At 38.9% G+C, this 21,631-nt stretch overlaps 1 protein-coding gene across 1 annotated transcript; it reads right to left on the bottom strand.

Annotated features, from left to right (window-relative positions):
* Positions 1-1,653: 1,653 nt before the first annotated feature.
* LOC108698731 (coiled-coil domain-containing protein 42 homolog) lies at positions 1,654-15,565 on the bottom strand. Its single transcript, XM_018230453.2, has 9 exons — positions 15,321-15,565; positions 11,653-11,698; positions 10,034-10,210; positions 9,732-9,889; positions 8,623-8,705; positions 7,892-8,064; positions 5,331-5,441; positions 4,617-4,733; positions 1,654-3,267 (listed from the first exon to the last, which is right to left on the bottom strand). The coding sequence occupies exons 1-9, from the start codon at positions 15,428-15,430 to the stop codon at positions 3,058-3,060; spliced, it is 1,185 nt and encodes a 394-aa protein (XP_018085942.1). The 5' UTR covers positions 15,431-15,565; the 3' UTR covers positions 1,654-3,057.
* Between the last annotated feature and the right edge of the window lie 6,066 nt (positions 15,566-21,631).

Genomic DNA, 21,631 nt, shown 5'->3' with positions numbered 1-21,631 from the left:
CTAAAGACAAACTAAAAAGAGCAAGCCCTTGTGGCTGTTTCTGTTTTGCTTTTAATTTACTTACAGTTTCACAGTGTTGTTTAAAGAAGTGTTCTTACAGGTAAAGTTGCTGTTCCGTGTTAGCCAGTAAAAATGTTACAGGGCAACCCTTTTGAAATAAAAAAAAATAAATAAAAGAGGTATACAGACGATACCTTTTTGCCCAGGAGAAATTCCAGGTAAGCAAAGCAAAGGCCTATGTAAAAACAGTTCCCATCTGCTTGTGTCTTCCTTACATTTTGGTACTGGTTTTGAAGATCTTAAGAAAAAGTTTTAAATGGAACTTGGTTTGGATTTACAAACCTTTCAGCAGATGATGGTGCCATAGGCTTAAACTTATACACTTTGAAACAAACAAGTGTACCAGACCCACCATGTGAAGTACTACTATAACAGTCATAAAGAACACACAAAACAGTAAAACATTGAGCTTGCATATAGAGAGACATATTGCTCAAGGAGAGAATACAATTAACTTCATTATATAAGAAATTATACAAAAATTTTAGCTTATTATATTGATACAACTTTTAATACATATTTACAAAGCTTGTTATTTCCATGAGATGAAACTTAATGTTTTTCATTGCTTGAAGTTTGGTGCAGTATTGGAGTAGGCCACTAGATAGCAGTAATTCAATTTAAATTCTTTTGTTGGATCATACACACTTATCTGAAGAGGCACCTGTTAGGCTATGACCTCTGTTTAACTATGCACCTGATGAGTGATCTATAAATGTACTTAATAAAAAGGTGTCAATTTCTCAATACATTAGAGATTGCCTTTTCAATGAACAACCCAGAGAAACCAATACAATCAGATGTGTGCTTTCAAATACTGGACCAGTAAATGTTGGTTGTTTAATAATAGTTACCAGATCTGCTGCAAATTTACAATCTTATCACATTACTCCAAGACCAATTTATAGCATTCAGTGATTATTAGCCCTATTTTGCACACCGTGCCTTCTGCTGGACTGCAAGGAAAGGAGAGACAGCCATAAATGTGTCCTGCCCATTGGAACAGTAGCTAGAAGTAAGTAGGCTTTTTAAAAGAGAAGGAAAGTCACCAATCACTGGGGTGCACTCCCCCTGTGATTGTATTTCCTGACCTGAGACCAGCAAGCACCACGGCATGATTGTGACTTTCCTAGGGTGAAGACACAGAGCTATTAGTAGCAGCTACAAAATGCCAAAAAATACACTGCCATAGACAATACTGAGAATTGCCTCTGCTAAAACACACGTAATATCTTAACAAAGCCAATAATCATTATTTTCTATTTTGTAGCTGTGACAATTAGATGCTACTGGTAGCTCTGTGTCTTCACTAACAGTTATGTTAACAAATGCTTTTCAGCTAATTAATTTCCAAAATATTGAAAGGACGTTCAGAATTGCTTTATCTTTCTTTAGACACTTATTTTTGCATTGCACTTATAATTACTCCTTCTGCAGAGTCACCAACAATTCGATATGTAGCGAAAACAAGGCAAAATAATGGTAAATAGTTTGTGGACATTATCCAACAATGCCTGGTGCTCCAGCTTGGGATTGGTATAGACCCAACATACTGTATATGAAAAGGAACTGATGGATGGGAAAACACAAGTATAAAAATGAAAATCTTTTATTGCTTTGGAACAAAAAAACAATTGTTTCATGTAAAATCAAAACATCAAGGCTGTTCTCGATTGATGATATTCATTAAAGGTATCCTTAACGTGGTGGTAATTCAACATCAATAGAAGCAACAGACTTGCACCCAGAGAATCACAGGCTAATGCCGTGTTTAATGCTGAATAGCAGGAGTGACACCTTCCCATGAACATTTTAGCCACATTAACAAATACTTGTGGCAGACTTAACACTGCACTAACACTGGAAATATGGGAAAAAGACGCCCTTCTGGGTACAAACATTGCAAGTTGTGTCCAAAATAGCACGTTGGTCACTGTATTTAAAGGGGTGGTTCACATTATTACAGTTTGGAAATATAAATAGATATCATTATTTTCTTTAATTAAAAAAAAGTGTTGTTTTCATAATAGCTACCTGCAAAGGTAATAATACACAAAGACTATTCTCTGTGCCAGCCAGGGGACTAACATTGGAGGGAGGCACAGGCAACACATGTTACTGCACATGGACTGTTACTTGCCGTTAAGGCTATTCATTGATCAAGTTGGCTGAATTCCGTCAGACAATCAGATCACAGATACACAAATGAATGGAGTATGTGCATTAATGATCTATGACTACACTTCCTCCACTTCTCACTGCACTGCTTGCAACCTCATTCTGATGTGGACAGGACCCAGTGTCAGACTGGAGCACTGGGGGGGGCACCGGGGGTGTGACACCAAGGACCCTCCTGTCAGCCACCGGTGGCCCCCTTTTGAATCCCAAAGTAACCCCCTTGTGTGTGCCGTTGCACAGTGTCTTATCATGCGCCGATAATACTTACTTCAGGGGGAAGTCGATTGGAGGAGCAGACATGGGTTTTTTCCCAGTGTCCCATCAGCCTAGTCCGACCCTGACAGGATCTTACACAGCCAGGAGGATGGCGATCCCCTTGGCTTGGGCAAGAGGAGAGAACTAAAGATCTAAGCAGCACTACATAGCTATTTTGAAAACAATTGTTGTTTTTTTAATTTAACCAACTTGCAAATATGATTAAAATGACCACCCCTTTAAGTAAATGACCCGTATTGCCTGCTTGTATAAATCAAGTGAGGTCTCTAGAAAAAGACTGCATTTACAAACCTACTGCAAAGTAGGCCTATGATATTCTTTTTTATCCCTTTACAATAAAGCACTCAAATATGGCTTAACAAAAAAGCATTCCCTTCCTGCTTAACAGTATAAAACCATTATATAAAATAATTCAAAATTAGGCATTTCAAATTTGAGACACGACAAGTCCTAATCCAGGAGATGAAGCCCATGCAACAAACAACTATACTGGTAAGTGCCACTGATAATTATCAAGGGTTTCCTTCTATACAAAATAATCCATTACATTTTGGCATCAACAATGGATACTCTGCGGTTATTGCTGTACTTGTTTTCTTGATTATTTTGTGCTGCTGAAACTTTCATTTTGAATGGCTGCTTAGAAGTCAGTTTGTGCTTTAGAGTTTGATCATCAAGATTAAATATGGAAGTTCTTTCCTCTGAAAGCTGTGTTGCCAGTCTTTCCACCTGACTTTTTTCCAGTATGAATTCCTTAAAAATTACACAGAGAAGACAAATAACCGATATTATCAAATATAATGCAATTCTTTCTCTGTACTCCTGTTCCTAGAAGAATATTAACACAATGGCTTAATGACTTTTATACACAACTCTTGCTGTGTATAGGTGGGCTTATTAATTTGATCATTTTAATTCACTGTTTTAAAACAGATCAGAGCAAGTAAAAGTATGATGCCATGTTAGCCCTTCAAAAATCACAAAGAGTAACACTTTTGAGAGCACTTTTAATAAATAAACAAAAAGATGCAACTGAAGAGCCACAGGTAAAATTTACCCAGATAAACAATTAACGGTATGTAGGTTAAATCAATGTCCACAGGCATGTGCCTTGGTTGTCTGATGCAGTATACAATAAATATAGAGCTGTATTTTGTCTAGGGACATCAACACGCATTTCACATACAAACATTAATAGTTGCTTTTGTACACAGTTCAAGCTTGGAGTGCAGAGATAACTTCCTCCTTAAAGCACAATGCATGTGTATGGAGTATATTATAGTCAGCCATACTGTATAGTTCAGGCCTCAACTACAGAGGATGTGCCTAAAAAAGGCAATCAGTCCCTATGGCATTTCCTTTTTCAGATCCCATCATATTTGTTTACATTTGAATAAAGCCTCATACACGCACCAGTTTAATTTAGTAGGTAGTCTAAAATGTTTGCAGCCATTATGCTAGTGGCACATGGTGCATATTTTAGTTTACACATCAACTTAAGGAATTATGCCCCAAATTGCCCAATGCCACCTCCTATACTGTTAAATTATAATAATTGAAAAACATGTTGCAGCATGAAAAGCGTTTTCAGCCAGAAGCAACACTGCTGGAACTTTCACGCAACTGCCATTTAACTAAATGAGAGGTTTATCCACTCAAAATAACAAAATAGCAAATCCTTTGAAATCTGTCCCATGAGGCTCAAATACAAATATATTTTTTAAGAATATTTTATATTTTAAACAATTTATGGCAACTGCACTTATACAATACATATATTTGCATTCATAAAGACCTAGTACCCTAGGACTTAAAAGAGAATTCATGATTTTTCGGAATTTTTTGTGACTTTTGGCGCATGCGCAGTTGTTCGAGACCAGAATATTACAACTATGCATTTGTCGAAAATCGAAGAAAATACAGAAGAAAAGAAGATGGTGTCTGTGAACTCCAGAGGACAGAATCTGCACAGAGGGGTAAGTTAGGGGCATTTGCCCGGGGTACCAGGTAGGCTGGGGGGGAGGAGGGAGTGGGGTCTATTTAGGGTAGGGGGGTAGGGTTTTTTTTAAAAATTCTCCTTTAAAGTCACTAATGATGCTTACCTTAATCATTTCCAGTTTCTGTAAAAATTCAGCTTCATCTATTGACCCAAAATGTTTCAAATGACACTGTTCAGCAAGGTTTGTAATGGACAGCAACAGACTTGCAAATTCAACGCTCTAGCAAGTAAAATAAATAAATAATGGATTAAGCATTAGTTCTAACAGGTATGTACAGCTGGGAACCACTTGAACTTGTTATCAATGTATCGATCACATAAATCACTTCACTTTTTTTTTTTTTTGCATTTTTGTACATTTCTATAATATAATACAGTATGATGTAAATCATAATGCATTGTTCTTACCTAGCATTATGTCTTGTATTTTTTGCCCTATTCTACAATGGATGTGCAACCGACATAATGACACATTATTAACATATATTAACATGTATTATATAGCTCCAACATATTGCGTAGCACTGTACTGAACATGGTGCAAGTACTATACCATTGGCATTTTGACTGGCTGCACCTTGTGAGAGTAAATGAGCCATATTGTGTACACTGCATTTATATTTAACAAAATACTAATTTACTAATTTGATGTGCTTTATAAGTAGCTTGCTGGGTTTTTTTTTAACTAAAGTAAACTTATCCCTACAAAAAAATTTATTCCATACATTTCAGTAGCACTGACTGCACAAGACACACAGGAAACGAAACAGCAATCACAAACTAAGGCATCCAAAATAGCAAAATATAGCAGATTCACCTGGTTCCTAAATTGACCTTTGTCCAGGTTAAACTTCAGCTCGAGCTGTTTGTTCTTCTCCAGTAATCTATCATAGTCCATATGAAGCTGAGAAAGCTCACTGGTCATCATCTGAATAAAGCAAGTGCATAAGGCCGTTATTTACACAGTAGGAAGAGTTTACATAGGGTTACCATAACTCCAGCTTAAAGAAGGACAAAAACGTTGCCATGTGACTAAAATGATGTAAACACAGCATGGTAACCCTGATTAATAATCATACAAGCTATATATTAGCAAATGCCAGTACATCAATGGCAGAATATATAAATGCTTGGTTTTGATGACGCTTATGGGCATATTTGTCAAAATGTGAAAGCTAACCACAGAAAAACTCACCACTTTCTATTCATTCGTATGGGATTTTTAGATGCATATTTATGAAATGGTGATCTCTATCTTTCACCCAATGATAAATATGATTCTAAAAATCCTATAAGAATGAACAGACAGCAGGTGAGTTTTTGATAAATCTCATATTTTGATAAATCTACCCCTAAGAGTCTCCCTTGAACAGAGTAAATATTGTGTGTTTGTATGTGAATCCAATTGGTTTAATGTTGCTGACCAGAAACCCAGCGCTACCAAAATGAGCTGCAAAAACATATTTTTTTAGGAACATTAAACATTGCAGTTTATGTCTTCCTAAAATAAATACTGTAATGTTTATCAGTATTAATAGATGACATTGCTTTGGGTAATACAAACAGCATTTGGATATGTACAGTATTATTCAGCCCTTGAAGTAACCAATATTCTAAGGTTTCCTTCACTTTCTAGGACAAGCCTACTATACTATACTAATAATATATATATAATATATATATACAACTGATTCGATATAATGGGTCCATAAGATATCAAATTATCTCTGTTGTCGTCATTTCCTGCTGTAATATTTGACCACATATGAAAATTCAACAGCAGTGACCAATCAATCAGGAAAATCAAATCCCCACTGAATCCTTCTAGAGCAATACAGTTTATACTCGTATACACCCAATGCATTACTTTATCTGCCAATTCAGTTAGAAATTGGATGGACCTGCACATATTTCATTGTATGATTACCCCAAAATGTATCTAACGTTCTGTAAAATCCTTTGCAGTGCACATAATTGTTTATACACTAATATCTTCAAGTACCCAAGCAGTAAATGACAGAAGATTACCTGAAATGCAATGACAAACCTTTCTGATAAAGAAGAGTTAATGTGAATGACAAAGCTATTTTGCATTACTGAAACAGTATTTCATGGATTTAATTACATATGTATAAAAAAGCTTTTGTGAGATAGATTGCCCAGACATGAATGAGCATTTAATAATCCTTTAATTGAAGGCATTAACCCTGTACAATAGGAACTTCTTGTATTGCTGGCAAGCATCCATAGCACTAAAAATACACTGCACAGGCTGCCTACTCATTCTTATCTGTAAAACAAAGTGTGCTGCACTAGCAGTTTACAGTTAATATAATTTGTTAAATATGCTTATTGTTATTGCATATTTGTTACGTTTGTATTTTATTATAATGCCACCTAGGGACCAAGGCCATACATTACAAGTTATTGAATATCCCTTACATGTCATACTGTATGTGCACCTCCAGGGGTTAGGAAGGGAAATATTCCTTTTGACCACCAACATAAGTTCATCCACCCTAAATAAAGAATATTCATGGATCCCAACTGAGATCTCACTACACTCACTACACTACAGCAACTGGAGTATGTATTCAAGGAAAGCCGGATGTTATGCTAAGAAATGCTGCAAGTTTAAGTATGTTCATCACAAGCCACATTCACTAAAATAATGTTGAAAAAAGGGAGTATACTGCCCATTTAATGTTGCTATTACTGCAGACTTGACAAAGGGGTATAGCCCCGAAACGTTGCTTTTCTGCAAATAAAGACGCAAGGGACCTCCCTGCTTGAACTTGCCGTGAGTGCCAGTGTATTTGTACAATTGACTCTTGGGGAGGGTGCCGAGGCTTCTACTTCTGAAGGCCAGGGTGTGCGAGCAGGCCATATTGTCCAATACTTCTGCAGACAACATGCATACTCTTCTGGGTTAGCTGGGAGTTCCCTTTATTTTAAGAGTCCAATGTGCGCATGATCAATGCACAATTTGTGTCATGAGAAAGGATGTGCTCATGTACAGTGAATATAGTAATGACGTTTTTTGTGGGTTTTGCAAAGATGTCCTGATCACCTGCTTCTCCAGGTTCACATCTCTGATAAAACAAAAGGATTACTAAAGGCTGTGTATCAAAGCAAGATATATGACTTACAGTGTGTTTATGGCATCTAACACTGATAAAATATTTGCAGATTTCATACAGATGGATATGCCTAGAGATACTATACTGCAGGAGGGTCCAGCACAAAAATGTTTAGAGGACTGGATTCTGGCTTCTCCATCCCAGGCTAATTTATTTTGTACATTAATTAGCAGCCGATACACTGGCACTTTTCCCAAGGTAAGGTTAAGACAGTTATTGTGACTTGTGCTGACATTACCAGCTTTACTGTATCATGTTGCTGCTGCAGGTTTTCCAGCTCATGCTGTTTGTTCTCCTGTTCATCAGCAAGAACAGTCAGATTGTTCACCAAGCTCTCATTAGTCAAGGACAGAGTTTCATAGCGCCTTATAATTGCTTTGACCGGAGAGTCCACTCCATATTCAAGGTAATCTACAATAAGAAGGGAGATAAATTAAAGGTCTGTTTCTGTTATCATTTATATAACACTGATATGTTATGTATCAATTTACATGTATTAGCTTTCACATCAGCCTCAGTTCCAGTGGGGCTTACAATCTAAGGTCTGCAACACTGTAGCAATATGTATTTCCTATAGTTATTCTAAACCAATTTTGTACAACAGCATCCATACAGCCACTATATGAGACAACCAATAGCATCCCTTAACAGCCGAGTACATTGTTTATCAGCAGCTGCCAAAGTTCTGCACATTGGGCAACATGTTCTAAACTCTTCAGTTACAGGAAACCCATTGGAACCAGGCCCGGATTGGCAATCTGAGGGTTCTGGCAAATGGTAGACGCGCTACTGTAAATTTCCAGTCCATTTCTCTAGTAAGTGGGCTGGTGGGGGGTCTATTTGGGCCTCTTGGAATGCCAGGGCCTATTTTGACTTCCAGTCCAGACCTGATTGGAGAAAATAATAAGTGGAAGTATCTCGATATATTTATTGCAGCCCCTAAGGAAGCATGTGACTATATACACTTACTTTCAGGTACAATATCAACAGTTCTCAGTAGGAATTCTTCAAAGAGTTTAAGTTTTTTCACTTTTTCGTGAAGTTTCTGTTGCCTGTTTGCACAAAAATAAAAATAAATTAGAAACAGGTTAAAGAGATACTGACACCAGAAAATTACCTTTTTTTTATATCCATCATAACATTATCTTTGAATGCTATTTATAATTTTGCCATACAAGTATTTGCCTGATGCTTTTACATTACCTTTCTTATCCCCATGTTCCTCTATGAAGGGGCTGCCATATTTGTGCAGCAGTATTCTTTGTGCATTAGAAACTAACTGACAGGCTGAGATGGGACAGTCAGGTTGGCAAAACAGTCAGGTTTAGCAACTTCAGGTAATAATTACTTACAAAAGCAGAACTATCAGCAAAATACGATCAACGTGACCTATATATAACTTTTAATGTAAATTAATATTTTGAAAATATTTTTTTAAGTGTCAGTATCACTTTTAATATAGCTTAAGAAGAACAGTGCCAACCAGTCAAATGTTCACAAAAAGAGAGGTTATATGTGGGCCAGTGCTATGTATTGTTCCATCTGTGAACTAGAAAAGAACAGTGATGTTTTGATTCTTATGCAAGGTATTCCAATTCTGACCCAACTGCATATAGAGTGCGCTACCACAAGAACATAATCCCAACTTCCTTCCTTCATTTTCCTCTTTTCCACGCACATAGGGCAGGGGGGAGTCAGTGTATGGCTCTTTGGTTACAGGCTAGGCTAATGCACCAAAGCAGTTTGTTTGCATACTGTGAATTTGAAATGCAGCAAATTTAATGTCTGATTTTGATCAAATATTTTAAATACAAAACCAAAACCAAGGGCATATATCCATACTGTGGATTTGTAATAGCCTCACAATAAATCTGTGTTTAATTTAGTACCACCCAGTAACTGTGTCTTCATTTGATCACTTAATGATGGATGGAAACATGCAGACTGACCAAGAGAAGCTGTGTGTTTGCCCACAACAATAACTTATTCACTGCCTGACAAGCCAGCGGCTCCATATGTCAGTGCTTTGTGTGCTTAATGCAGAAGGTGTTAGGTTTCTGGGTATGTCAGTACTACACCTGATTTTCTTCTCTTCCAGTAGCTTTACTAGTTTATTGATTTCAATGTCTCTTAATTCGTTCTGCTTAGACTCTGTCTGATACTTGAGAATAGCTCGTCTTCTTCGAACATCGCTGTCCTGCAGAAATTTCTCAAAATTGGTAGCTTTTTCTGTGTACTAGAAGGAAAAGGAAAAAAAATCAAGAGTGAGTAAAACTCTGTGTATTGCATCTTCACTTTATGTCTGCAGGTTAGTCATTGTGGAACCAACTACAGCAAAAACTTCAAGTAACAAGATTTTTCAAACATTCTTTATTTTCACCTCACTCTGCTTCTGTGAAAATTCCTCTTTCCTCACATCCAGTGCGTGCATTCGATCACTAAATTCCCGTCTTTTAGCAAGCAGCTCCTGGCTGACTTGGTCATACGCAACCTCTTTCTTCAAAACAAGGGTTCTCTGCAATGTGTTTTTACTGGTCTCCAAAATCTTGCTAGCAGCCTATAGACAAAATTAGGAAAATTATATTTATACACCTTGAATATCCTGTAAAATTTATCCTTATAAATGGTGCTTACCAATGTCATCACTTCTTACTGAAACTTAGGGGCCGATTCATCAAGCTCGAGTGAAGGATTCGAATTAAAAAACTTCGAATTTCGAGTGGTTTTTTGTGCTCCTCGACTATCGTATTGGCGTAAATTCGCCTGAGTAGAATGATTCGAATAGATCGAGCGCAAAAACGCTGTGACTATTCGCCCATTCGATAATCAAAGTACTGTCTCTTTTAAAAATACTTCGACTGCCTACTTCGGCACATAAAACCTACCGAACTGCTTTGAAAGCCTATGGGAAAGTCCCATAGACTTGTTTTCCAAGTTTTTGATCGAATAAAAAGGCATTCGATCGAACAAAAATCCTTCGAGCGAATATTCGATCGGGCGCCTTTTCGCCTGGCGAATATTCGCCAATTCGACTATTCGCCAGCGCGTAAATTCGCCCGAATTGCCTATTCGATTCTATTCCCCAGTCGAATTTCGAGGGATTTAACCCCTCGAAATTCGACCATTGATACATCTGCCCCTTAATGTAAGATGTGTCATATATCTCTTTGAAACCTGTGTATTATAAAAAATAAAGTATTTTTTGTAAAATATGAGGATATTAGTTCCATGACCTGTATAAAAGCCTCCTGACTTTGCTTGCCTGCCATTGAATTGCAAGGGAATACTGCCTGTAACCAGTGAACAAAACACTGGGGGTCATTTATAAAGTTTGCGCAAGGCAGATTGATTCGCAAAGTGAATATATTTGCCCTGCGCATGACTATATTTATAAAGCTGAATAAGAGTGTGCAAACAGAATTGCTTTTTTCTATGTCAAAATTTGCAAATTGCGAATATTTATGCGCACACTCTGCGACTGCTTTACGCCACAACTTTGGTGTCGGAGAAAATACCCGCAAAACTGTTTCACAAATTGTGAATTTAAGTTACCGTCAATGTTATTTTCATGCACAACAACCTCGCACATTGGGTGTGCTCGCGCAAACTTCCGTCTCATTTGCGAGCCATGTGCGAAAATTTATTCACTATGTGAATTAGCAAAAAAACAGAAAGACAGTAAGAGCAGTGCAATATATTAGCGTTCAGGAAAAAATATGGGCAATACAACCATTGGCGAATAAATATGCGCTGCGCGAACATTATAAATAACCCCCACTGTGTTTGCCGTTAACCTAACAGGTTGTAGGTTAGTGTGTTTGCGAGTGTGTGTATAGCGTTCATAGTGTAGGTGTGTACATACATATTGGAAAAAATATTAGAAAAACAACTATATTAGACTATAAAAATTAGAAAAACAACTATATCAGCTAAATACAGAAGAATACTGCTTTGTGCTTGCATATATTCAACACCACTTAAGGAAATATTTAATCTGACCTCTTTTATGACAGGAAATTGTGTAACATTTTCCTCTTCTTCTTCTCTGAAAAAGGAAGAGTATTCAAAGAACATGATTAGACAAAAAAAGACACGAAGGTGCATGTAAATACTTGGCAATTCACAAATTTTCTGTAAAGATTTAAGGCCAAGTTGTGCTGTAATCAGTAGAGCACAATGATGAGCAAAGACAGCACAAGTCAGTGGGCAGATGTGTATGAGAATTTAGTCAGGCAACTGAGGGCCAGAGAGACTAAACTCAGCCCTGGTTAAATGTAATAGATTTAATGGATTTGTTTTAGGAGACTCAAATAAACATTTTGGTTCCCTGGTCTTTTATTTCTTTTTTAGGGCGAAGACAGATTATTTACATCTATGAATGTGTCAGTGTAACATAATAAATTGTACTTTTTTACCTGTTCAGCACAGATAGTAGCGCAGGGCTAGGACAGTCTTTATACCGCAACATATTTACTCAGTCAACCCTACTAGCACAGGTGGCTCACACCTTTTTCCTAACATAAGTCCCTAGACCTAGGAGGACTAGAAGAGGCCAAAGTCAGGTTTTTCAGTTAAATGCTTGGATAGACGGCCATATATACAGTATGTTTATTTGGCAGAACAGTAAGAAACACACTTCTGTTCTGTACATATCCTTACACCTGCAAATTACTTCACCAGATCCTTTGTGTTACTCTTTAATATTAAAGGGGCTGTTTAACTTTAAATGAACTTTTAGTATGTGGTAGAGAGTGTTATTTCTGAGACAATTTGCAATTGGTTTTCATTTTCTATTATTTGTGGTTTGTGAGTTATTCAGCTTTTTGTGAAGCAGCTCTCCAGTTTGCAATTACAGCAATGATCCTAACAACCATGCATTGATTTAAATAAAGAGACTGGAATATGAATAGAAAAGGGCCTGAATAGAAAGACGACTAAATAAAAAGTAGCAATAACAAGACATGTGTAGCCTTACAGAGCATTTGTTTTTTAGAAAGGGTCAGTGACTCCCATTTGAAAGCTGGAAAGAGTCAGAATAAGAAGGCAAATAATTAAAAAAAAACTATATAAAAGAAAAAATGAAGGCCAATTGGAAAGTTGCTTGAAATTAGCTATTCTATAACATACTAAAAGTTAATGTAAAGGTGAACCACCTTTACCATAATCCTGCAACAAAAAACAAGGTTTTTTTTTTCCTTCGGTCCATCTCACATGTCAGCTTATTTGCTTTAGTATAATTAACATAGTATCTTACAAAGTAATTGAACATTCCATTAGTGCTAATATCAGCAGTTGGTTACAGGGTAATATCATCCAGGGTTTCCTCATAGTCAGATCATGTTACCAGTTACACATTGCTGGATACTGACACTGCTTAACAAGCACATTCATTCCCTTGGTGCCCATTGCTGATGCATTAAGCCATCCTTGGGTTTCAGCCAGCAATAGCCACCTGCACATAGAATAGACTACTAATTTTTAAGGTGGCCACAGACGCACCGATAATATCGTACAAAACTAATTTTTGTATGATATTCGGTGTGTGTATGACGGGAGACAAGCCATATTGGCAGAAGACTTGGATATTGGTCAGCTCATCTATTGGGCTGGCTGGAAAGTTTTGATGGGGCCAGGCCCGGATTTGTGGAGAGGCTACCAAGGCCCGGGTCTAGGATGACAGGTTTTTACGGAGTGGCATGCTGCCCAACCACACCCACATTGGTTCAGTAACCGTGGGGATGTGCAGGATTTCCCATGCGCCAATCCCGATGATGAAAATTTATGTGAATAAAAGGGAGGGGACGGGGCAACAAACAAATGTAAATCCAGCTTTGGATGGGGCGCCTGCGAAGGCACCCAGACATCGGCCACTGTAATTAGTCTTCAGATACAGATATAATTCTATTATTTCTACCTGTATATCTGATGATTCAGCTTTACCATGTCTGTACTGGATGCAAACAATGGTCCCACCAAGAAAGATAGTAATTGTTACATCTATGGCCACCTTTACACTCAGGGCCGGCCTTAGGCCTATTGGACCAATTGGGCCCAATAGGGCCCCGCACCTCTGGGGGCCCCGCACCACAGGGCAGCACAGATAATATTTCCCTCAGCACATAATGCTGCCTGGCCTGCCCCCAACTTTGAGAGTTCAGCCCATCCCCAAATCCATAGGTCCAGCCCACCCCCAACTCTGATAAGCCAGCCTATCCCCCAACTCCATAGGTCTAGCCTGCCCCCAACTGTCATAGGCCCAGCTTTCCTCCAACCTTGATATGCCCTGCCTGCCCCCAATCCAACCAAGCCTGCTCCCAAGCTGAATCGGCCCAGCCTGCCCCAAACTAATTGGCCCAGTCCACTCTCCTATTTCCTCCCTCTCTCTCTTACCCTGTGTGCCCCTATTATGTGCCCCTATTATGTGCCCCTATTTCATCCCTCTCACTCTCTTACCTTGTTTGCCCCTTTCCTTTCTATTTTGTGCCTGTATGCCCTTATTTTCCTAAATACTTGATGTGTCAGTAGCCAGCAACACTTTGTCTAGGGGCCCCGCCAACATGGTCCCAATTGGGCCCCACATTTGATAGGATCAGCCCTGCCGCCGCCATCAGGGGGGCACAGCGGGGACAGTTGTCCTGGGCCTGGCAAAATCTGATGTGAAAGGGAGGGCCCGGCTGTGCAGAGCTGCACGTGCACATATGCAGACCCGGAGCGGCAAAAGAAGCTGTGGAAAGAACCAAAGAGGCAAAGGAAGTGCCGAAAAAGACCTGAATAAGTGGAAAGACACGAAGCGGCAGAAAGATCCGAAGCAGCAAAGGAAACACCGGAAAGACCCAATGTCGCTGAAAGGAGCCGAATGCTGTAGAAGAAAAACAAAGAATTTGCCAAAGACAAGGAAGAAGAACCTAGGTAAGTTCCACTGGCCACCAATGTTTTTTTTACATTTTCAAAGGGGGTCCCTGATCACCAATGCTTTTCTTTTACTTGTCAGGGGGGGGCCTGATAACCAATATTAAATTTTCTATGGGGCCCCTGACCACCAATGGTATTTTTAAGGGGGGGCTTGGCCACCATTTTTTTAACTCTCTATGGGGCCCCTGACCACCTATGTTTTTTTTTTTAAACTTGCAAGGGGGGGACACTGATCATTATTTTATTTTTTTTTACTTGTAAGGGGGGGCCCTGGCCAACTATGTTTTTTTTTATTATTTGTAAGGGGGGCCCCTGACCACCAATATATATATTTTTTAATTTTCTATGAGGCCCCTGACCACCTATGTTTTTTTAAACTTGTAAGGGGGGGGGGCCTGGCCATCAATGTTCTTTTTTTAACTTGTGGGGGGGGGGGAGAAAACGTTTTAGTACTGGGCCCCGTGAATTGTGATGGCGGCCCTGTTTACACTTCCAACTAGCTAGCAATGTAACACTAAAAGAAATGGACATGTGTCATTTGAGAGGCAGTGAATAACAAGTACCAGCGTTGCTGCTCAATAGCCAGAAGTGGAGGCAGAGAACTGAAAGTGTTCTGCGCAGTGTAACAATCACAAACAGAACTGTAACCGTTCTTTCTAAGAGGTTCTGCAGCAGCAGTATCAGCTCGGGAACTTTATCTACTGAATCCCTCCACTTATGTCCCGACTAAGTTTCCCCGCTTGCCATGAACCCACCTCGCTTCCCCTAACTGGGTGACGAAAACGTTCCTCTTCCTGATGTTGAGGCGCAGCTCATATGTGCCCTTGTCTCTGGTGGAGGCAACCCCGGACTCCCACTCTGCCATGGTGCCCTGCGCGCTCACGAGCCCTACCCTCACAGCCTGGTCTGCAGTTAAAGGGCGATTGCGGCCAGCGTTCTGTTTCTATAACAACGCGGACATTCCACCAATCATAGCTGTGTTACTCCTGGCAACGACCAAACGCCTTCCCACCACACACTACAGTGAGACGCTGGTCACACTGCCGGGGAATTACACGTCCTGCCAGTAGTTGGTTTGGCGCCAGCCAGGGGTCGTCTACTCTTTTGCGCCACAAAGTGCTAGTGAGGAACAGCGTACCCTAATTATAGTATAGTGCATGTGGGGAATCTTTACCCTCCAGCAACAGCCACATTAAAGAGGCAAAGCTCTTATTCCAAATCTGCAGCAGCCGCATGTTTACTGGAATTAAGTTGTTTCTCAGGTGGCACGTGGCAAAAAAATAAAAATAATATTTACCAAATTTATTTTAAGGCAAGAGGTCAAAGTCAGTTTTTTTTAGTTAATGGGGAACTCCGGCTTCCAAACCAAAATTTGATAAAGAGGCCCACATAACACAGAAACCCCTAATATGCCCATCACAGTTACCTGTTTCTTCAAAAAGAATGAATAAATGCCATTTTCTATGCTGAAATCCAGCTGTTTAACAGTTCTTCTGTTTATGCATGATTTGAAATCCTGGCAGGGAAGGAGGGACTTCTCCACTTCTCCACAACTTACAGACCATGCAGGAACTACATAACCCACAATGCATTGCACGTTGATGTTCCTTTCCTTATTGAAATCACATGTGCAGGGAATTGTGGGGTTTGGAGGATGCAGGCTGAGGACCCTGGCTGTTGATACAAAGTAACAGTAGTCAGCCAGCTCAGCAAAATAGTCAAAAAGATCAGCAGAACAGCAGGGGGCTAGGCTTAGGGAACTGTCAGAAACCATTAAAAATCATGAAAAGTGCATATATTTTAATTGATGCATATTGCAAACTTGCTTGAAATTATGTACTTTTCAAAAAGCATAAGTTATGTTTATGTGTAGTTCCCCTTTAACTGCCTGTAGTGGAGGCATGGTATGAATTAATTATGGCAGAACAGAAAATGGCTGTCTTGCTTCTCACCCATGGAGCTTAAGTCTAGATGGAACTGGTCTCTCAAATGGCCGCCATTCAAGAAGAAGGAAACGCATCGTACACTTGGCACTTGGGGGTGGGTGCCAAATCTTAGGCACCCCCAAGTGATTGTATAGTCTTACCTGAAACCCCGGGCCGGTGCTCCTATCAGTAGAAAACTGCACCGGCCTGGGGTTATTCCAGTGAGCACCATGGAGTGATCCTCTTCCGGCTTCCTCTTTCCTTCGTGTGGCTGCGCATGCACGAACTTTAACTAAAAAGTCCGCTATTTCATTCAACTGCGCGTGTGTTTGCCCCAGGAAATTTGAAGAAAGAAGACCCCGGAAGAGGATCACTCCAATGTGCTCACTGGTATAACCCAGGGCCGGTGCAGTTTTCTGCCGATAGGAGCACTGATGCGGGGTTTCAGTTAAGTCAATACAATCATTGGGGGTGCCTAACATTTGGCACCCCCAAGTGTACGAAGCCTTTCCTTCTCCTTTAAAGGGGTTGTTCACCTTCCAAACACTTTTTTCAATTCAGTTGTTTTTAGATTGTTCCCCAGAAATAAAGACTTTTTCCAATTACTTTCCATTATTTATTTTTTACTGTTTTTCCAAAAAGTTTAAAGTTGAATGTCCCTGTCTCTGAAGTTTGAGTCTGGCAGCTCAGTAATTCAGGCACAGACTCTGAACTGTTTACAATTTTGCAACATTTAGTTGATACAATTAGTTGATACATTTCTTAGCAGCATCTCTGGAGTATTAGCAACTATTGTATCAGTTTTAACAGGTGCCTGTAATGAAACCCAGAGATTCTGCTCAGCAGGGACAAAAATAAGAATTGTATCAACTAAGTGTATCCAGTTTACAGGGTCGGCGACCCCCCTCCCAGGGCTGCTTTAGAAGGTGAAAAAAAGACACTTGGCACTTCAATATCAGAAAAACAGTCACAAATAGAAAATAGAAAGTCATTGGAAAAAGTCATTATTTCTGGTGATCTATCTGAAAACAACTAGTTATTTGAAGGTGAACCACCCCTTTAAGGGGCTACAGTGTCCAGACCCAGTTATTCTTCAGGCCCTAAATAAAGGTGGCCATAGACGCAAAGATCCTATTTTCGGGCCGTGTGTGGAGAGTCCCAACATTTTTGTCCGGCGGAGATCGGTCGTTTGGTCGATCAGACAGGTTTGATTTTGTCCCGACCGATCCCGCCGGAGCCCATTGCGCTCTCATCGTAATCTGATCGTTCGGCCATAGGGCCGAACTTTAGATTACCCCTGATATAGCCATGCCCGTTGTTGGCATATCGGGGAAAGATCGGCTTGTTTGGCGATGTCGCCAAACGAGCGGATATTTTCATCTACGGCCACCTTAAGATAATGTTTAGGGGGCCCTAAAGCAGCAGTGTTTGAACCTACTGTTATAATATGTCTCACCCACCAACACAGTCACTTTAAATCCCAGCACAGCCTTAAAGGGGTGGTTCACTTTCAGGCTAACTTAGTATGTAGCTTAGTATGTTATAGAATGGTGAATTCAAAGCCATTTTTTAAGTGGTCTTCATTTTTTCTCTTTAATAGTTTTTGAGTTACTTGCCTTCTTCTACTTAATCTTTCCAGTTTTCAAATGGGGGTCGCCCCATCTAAAAAAAACAAATGCCTTGTAAGGCTACACATTTGTTTTTATTGCTACTTTATATTACTTATCTTTCTATTCAGACCATTTGCAATTCATATTCCAGTCTCTCGTTCAAATCAATGCAACCACCCTGATTGCTGAAACTGCAAACAGGAGAGCTGCTGAATAAAAAGCTAAATAACTAAAAAAACACAAATAATAAAAAATGAAAACTAAAAGTTAACTCAAAGGTGAACAACCCTTTTCATGTCATAAATGTATGAGGATCAAGTTTAAAAATGATATTTGTGATAGTGTTCTTGGTATCTTCCAAATGTCAGAGCCAGCAACCATCCCATACCTCCTTACATTTGGAAAATAGAAAGAGGGACAAAAACATTTGCCTTGTGGATTGCGGCCACTGCTGACTTGTTTTTACTCAGCTTCTAGGAACAGAAACAGATCTTGCCCTGTTTAATGCAAGAACTATAAAAAAGCATACATTTAAAAAATATACATTTTTGCAAAAGGCATGTTCCTCTAAAACCTTATTCATTGAAATGATGTTGAAAAGGGGGGTTAATATCGCTTTTTCGCGATTTCAAAAGTCTCTGTTCAATAACATGAACATCTTATCTGAGTCATATCCAGCTCTAACTGTTTACTTTGTATTTATAGCCTGTCATCTCTGTTCTTGGATGTAGTTTCTTAGGAATACACATACCCATGACTGCTGTAGCCAATCTAAGCTGGCCTCATCTTCAGCTGTGGCCCTTTATATTTTCAAATATCAAGCCATTAGTCCAAATTACCCTAGCAACCATGCATTGATTTCAATAAGAGACTGCAATATGAATAGGAGAGGGCCCGAAATGTGTAAGAAAAAGTAACAATAACAATGCATTTGTAGCCTTACATAGCATTTGTTTGTTTAAATAGGGTCAGAGACCCCAATTGGAAGCTGGAAAGAGTCAGAATAGCAAATTCAAAAACTATAATAAAGAAAACATGAAGGCCAGTTGAAAAGTTGCTTAGAACTGGCCTTATATAATACACTAAAAGTAAACGTAAGGGCGAACCGCACCTTTGAGAAGTAAAAATAAGGCTTGAATGTTAGGCATAACATACAGTATACAAATATATTCAAGGTCAATACAATGATTTATGTAATGATTTTTTTTAGACAAAGGAGAATACAGAGACAAAGGACATCTACTCAGATGGTTGGAAAGAAGATTTCTCCTCTAGCCTAAAAGGGTTGCTTTAATGTAAGAGCAAGTGAGGTATGGAATTCCCAGAGGGTGTTGCTGCTGACTGATACACTAATTTGCAAATGTTGGAATGATGTATGTACTTATAACAGGCAGTCTTTTCATGGAAGTGCTAAAACTTCAAACATGCTGCTAAGGGGGTTAAGTGAAGATCTACTGCTAGGTCATTCTGACAGAGTGCTCCGGTTACTGGAAGTATGCATGCCAATGCAGCACCATAGTCCCGGTGAAATGTTTGCATTCATGCAACAAAATTGCCACAAATCCATATGCAACAAGCATGCATTTTTTTTAAAAAAGGGACACTTTTTAACAAGGACACATTTTTGGGTTCAGGCAAAAAAAAAAAATAAGACTCAGATTGTGCATGTGTGAACAGAGAAACAGTATTTAGTATTCAACAACAAGTGTTTACAAAGATTTTACACATAGAAATTCAGTGTTACCCTAATATAAAACTCTAAAGAGAAAATCTAATTTCAGAACCCTGTCTTAGAAGCCCTTAATTGCTTATTGTTTGACACATAAAAACTATAGTCATTTATTTTCACATAGCTCAGTGTGCATGACTTGAGGCTTTCCAGACTCCTGTTTATTTTTAGCCAGTTTGAATTCCCAGTCCAATAGACCTTGTATAACAAGCATAATTTCTGACCATGTGATATGTACTTGCACTTAGGCTAAACTTAGCTATTGCTTCTGACCCCGTGCAGTGTAAGATATCAACTAGGCAAGCAGCCAAAGATAAAGGAGAATGTAAATATTATTGACTTTAAGCTTAACAGGTACACAATGTGGGGTAGCTACAATTCAGGAACAGTTTTGATTTTGATTCTATGGTATAAACACACACAGACACACACACATATATATATATCTATATATATATATATATCTCTCTCTCTCTCTCTCTCTCTCTCTCTCTCTCTCTCTCTCTCTCTCTCTCTCTCTCTATATATATATATATATATATATATATATATATATATATATATATGATTTGCGACCCTTGTAGATATGCTTGAATATGTGATTTTGAAAGAACAGTACAAAGAACAGTACAAGTGCTATTTTTGTTTTTTTCATGTTGATGTATATGTTACACAGGGATCACAGGAACATCACAAAATACACCACTGACAATGGATTTGTAACCCTGCCCACCAGGGACATGATGTGTCAGCAACACTCTATGCTTTAGGCCATTTGTCTAAAAGGAATATTACATTTCAAATCTTCCCAAAACAGATTTGCTGTTAGCTTCTAGCTGTCAAAGTCATTTATTTAAAAACAAAACACTTGCTCAGTGTGTTTCCCACCTTGTTTTCTTTACTAACATAAATGGTCGGCCTCAGTAATAGATTAAAATGGTGGCATCATTTTCGGGACAATGACATGGTTTTACCTTACAGTGAATTAACATGAAGGGAAAGTAGAAGGTCAGAAATCAAGAGTTTTAAAAATGGGTCAGAGGTTAAAAGCAGATATGTTAGAGTTGGATAACAGAGGTCAAAGAGAACCTGCAGTGCTATTTGACTTAATGCCCAGCTGACATTTCATTTCAGGAGAACAGAAAGCAAGTTTCACCTTAGCCCTTCAGGGTCAGGAACTGGATATTAAGTGCACACCATAATGTGATGATTTGCCATTCCTCCTTGTTTAGCTTAAGCTTGTATAAATGACATTGGCCAATTTGAAGAAAATCCACATCTGCCACTACAAAACATTTCTTTGGGGTTATCTTCAAAATAGTCTTTTCTCAGCCATAGGATGTTTTCGTTCATACAAAGCAGTGTTTCTCAAGTAACAAGGCTAGCCTCACTTGTCAGATGCACTTTCTGATCTGATGTGATCTTTCCCATACTTGCATATTATAAACAGAAAATGGGAGAATATAATAAAAATCGCAAAGAGCTAAACAATTTGCACAAATAAGAATAACAATTTGCATTTCACAATGCTTTGCAATGTGTCGTAATCTTTTGGAGCAAACTTTTTCAGTAAGAAGTTTTATTACTTTCACTGCACACTGGCGCTAACTATAAAATTCGCAAACCTTCTTCCCCTGTCGGAAGTGGTCCCTAAACAGTTTCCACGTTCGCAAAAGCTATATTAAATATGTGCAAAGGCAAATTTATTTGCACAAAGGTGCCCCAAAATCGTCTTAAACACTTAAACCTAGGCTTAAATATAGCTGTATTCCACTGACTACTTGTTTCCATAGGCTGATTGA

The sequence above is a fragment of the Xenopus laevis genome, chromosome 8L (genome assembly GCF_017654675.1).
Source record: "Xenopus laevis strain J_2021 chromosome 8L, Xenopus_laevis_v10.1, whole genome shotgun sequence".
Lineage (NCBI taxonomy): Eukaryota > Metazoa > Chordata > Amphibia > Anura > Pipidae > Xenopus > Xenopus laevis.
This window is presented reverse-complemented; position numbering and strand designations above follow the sequence as displayed.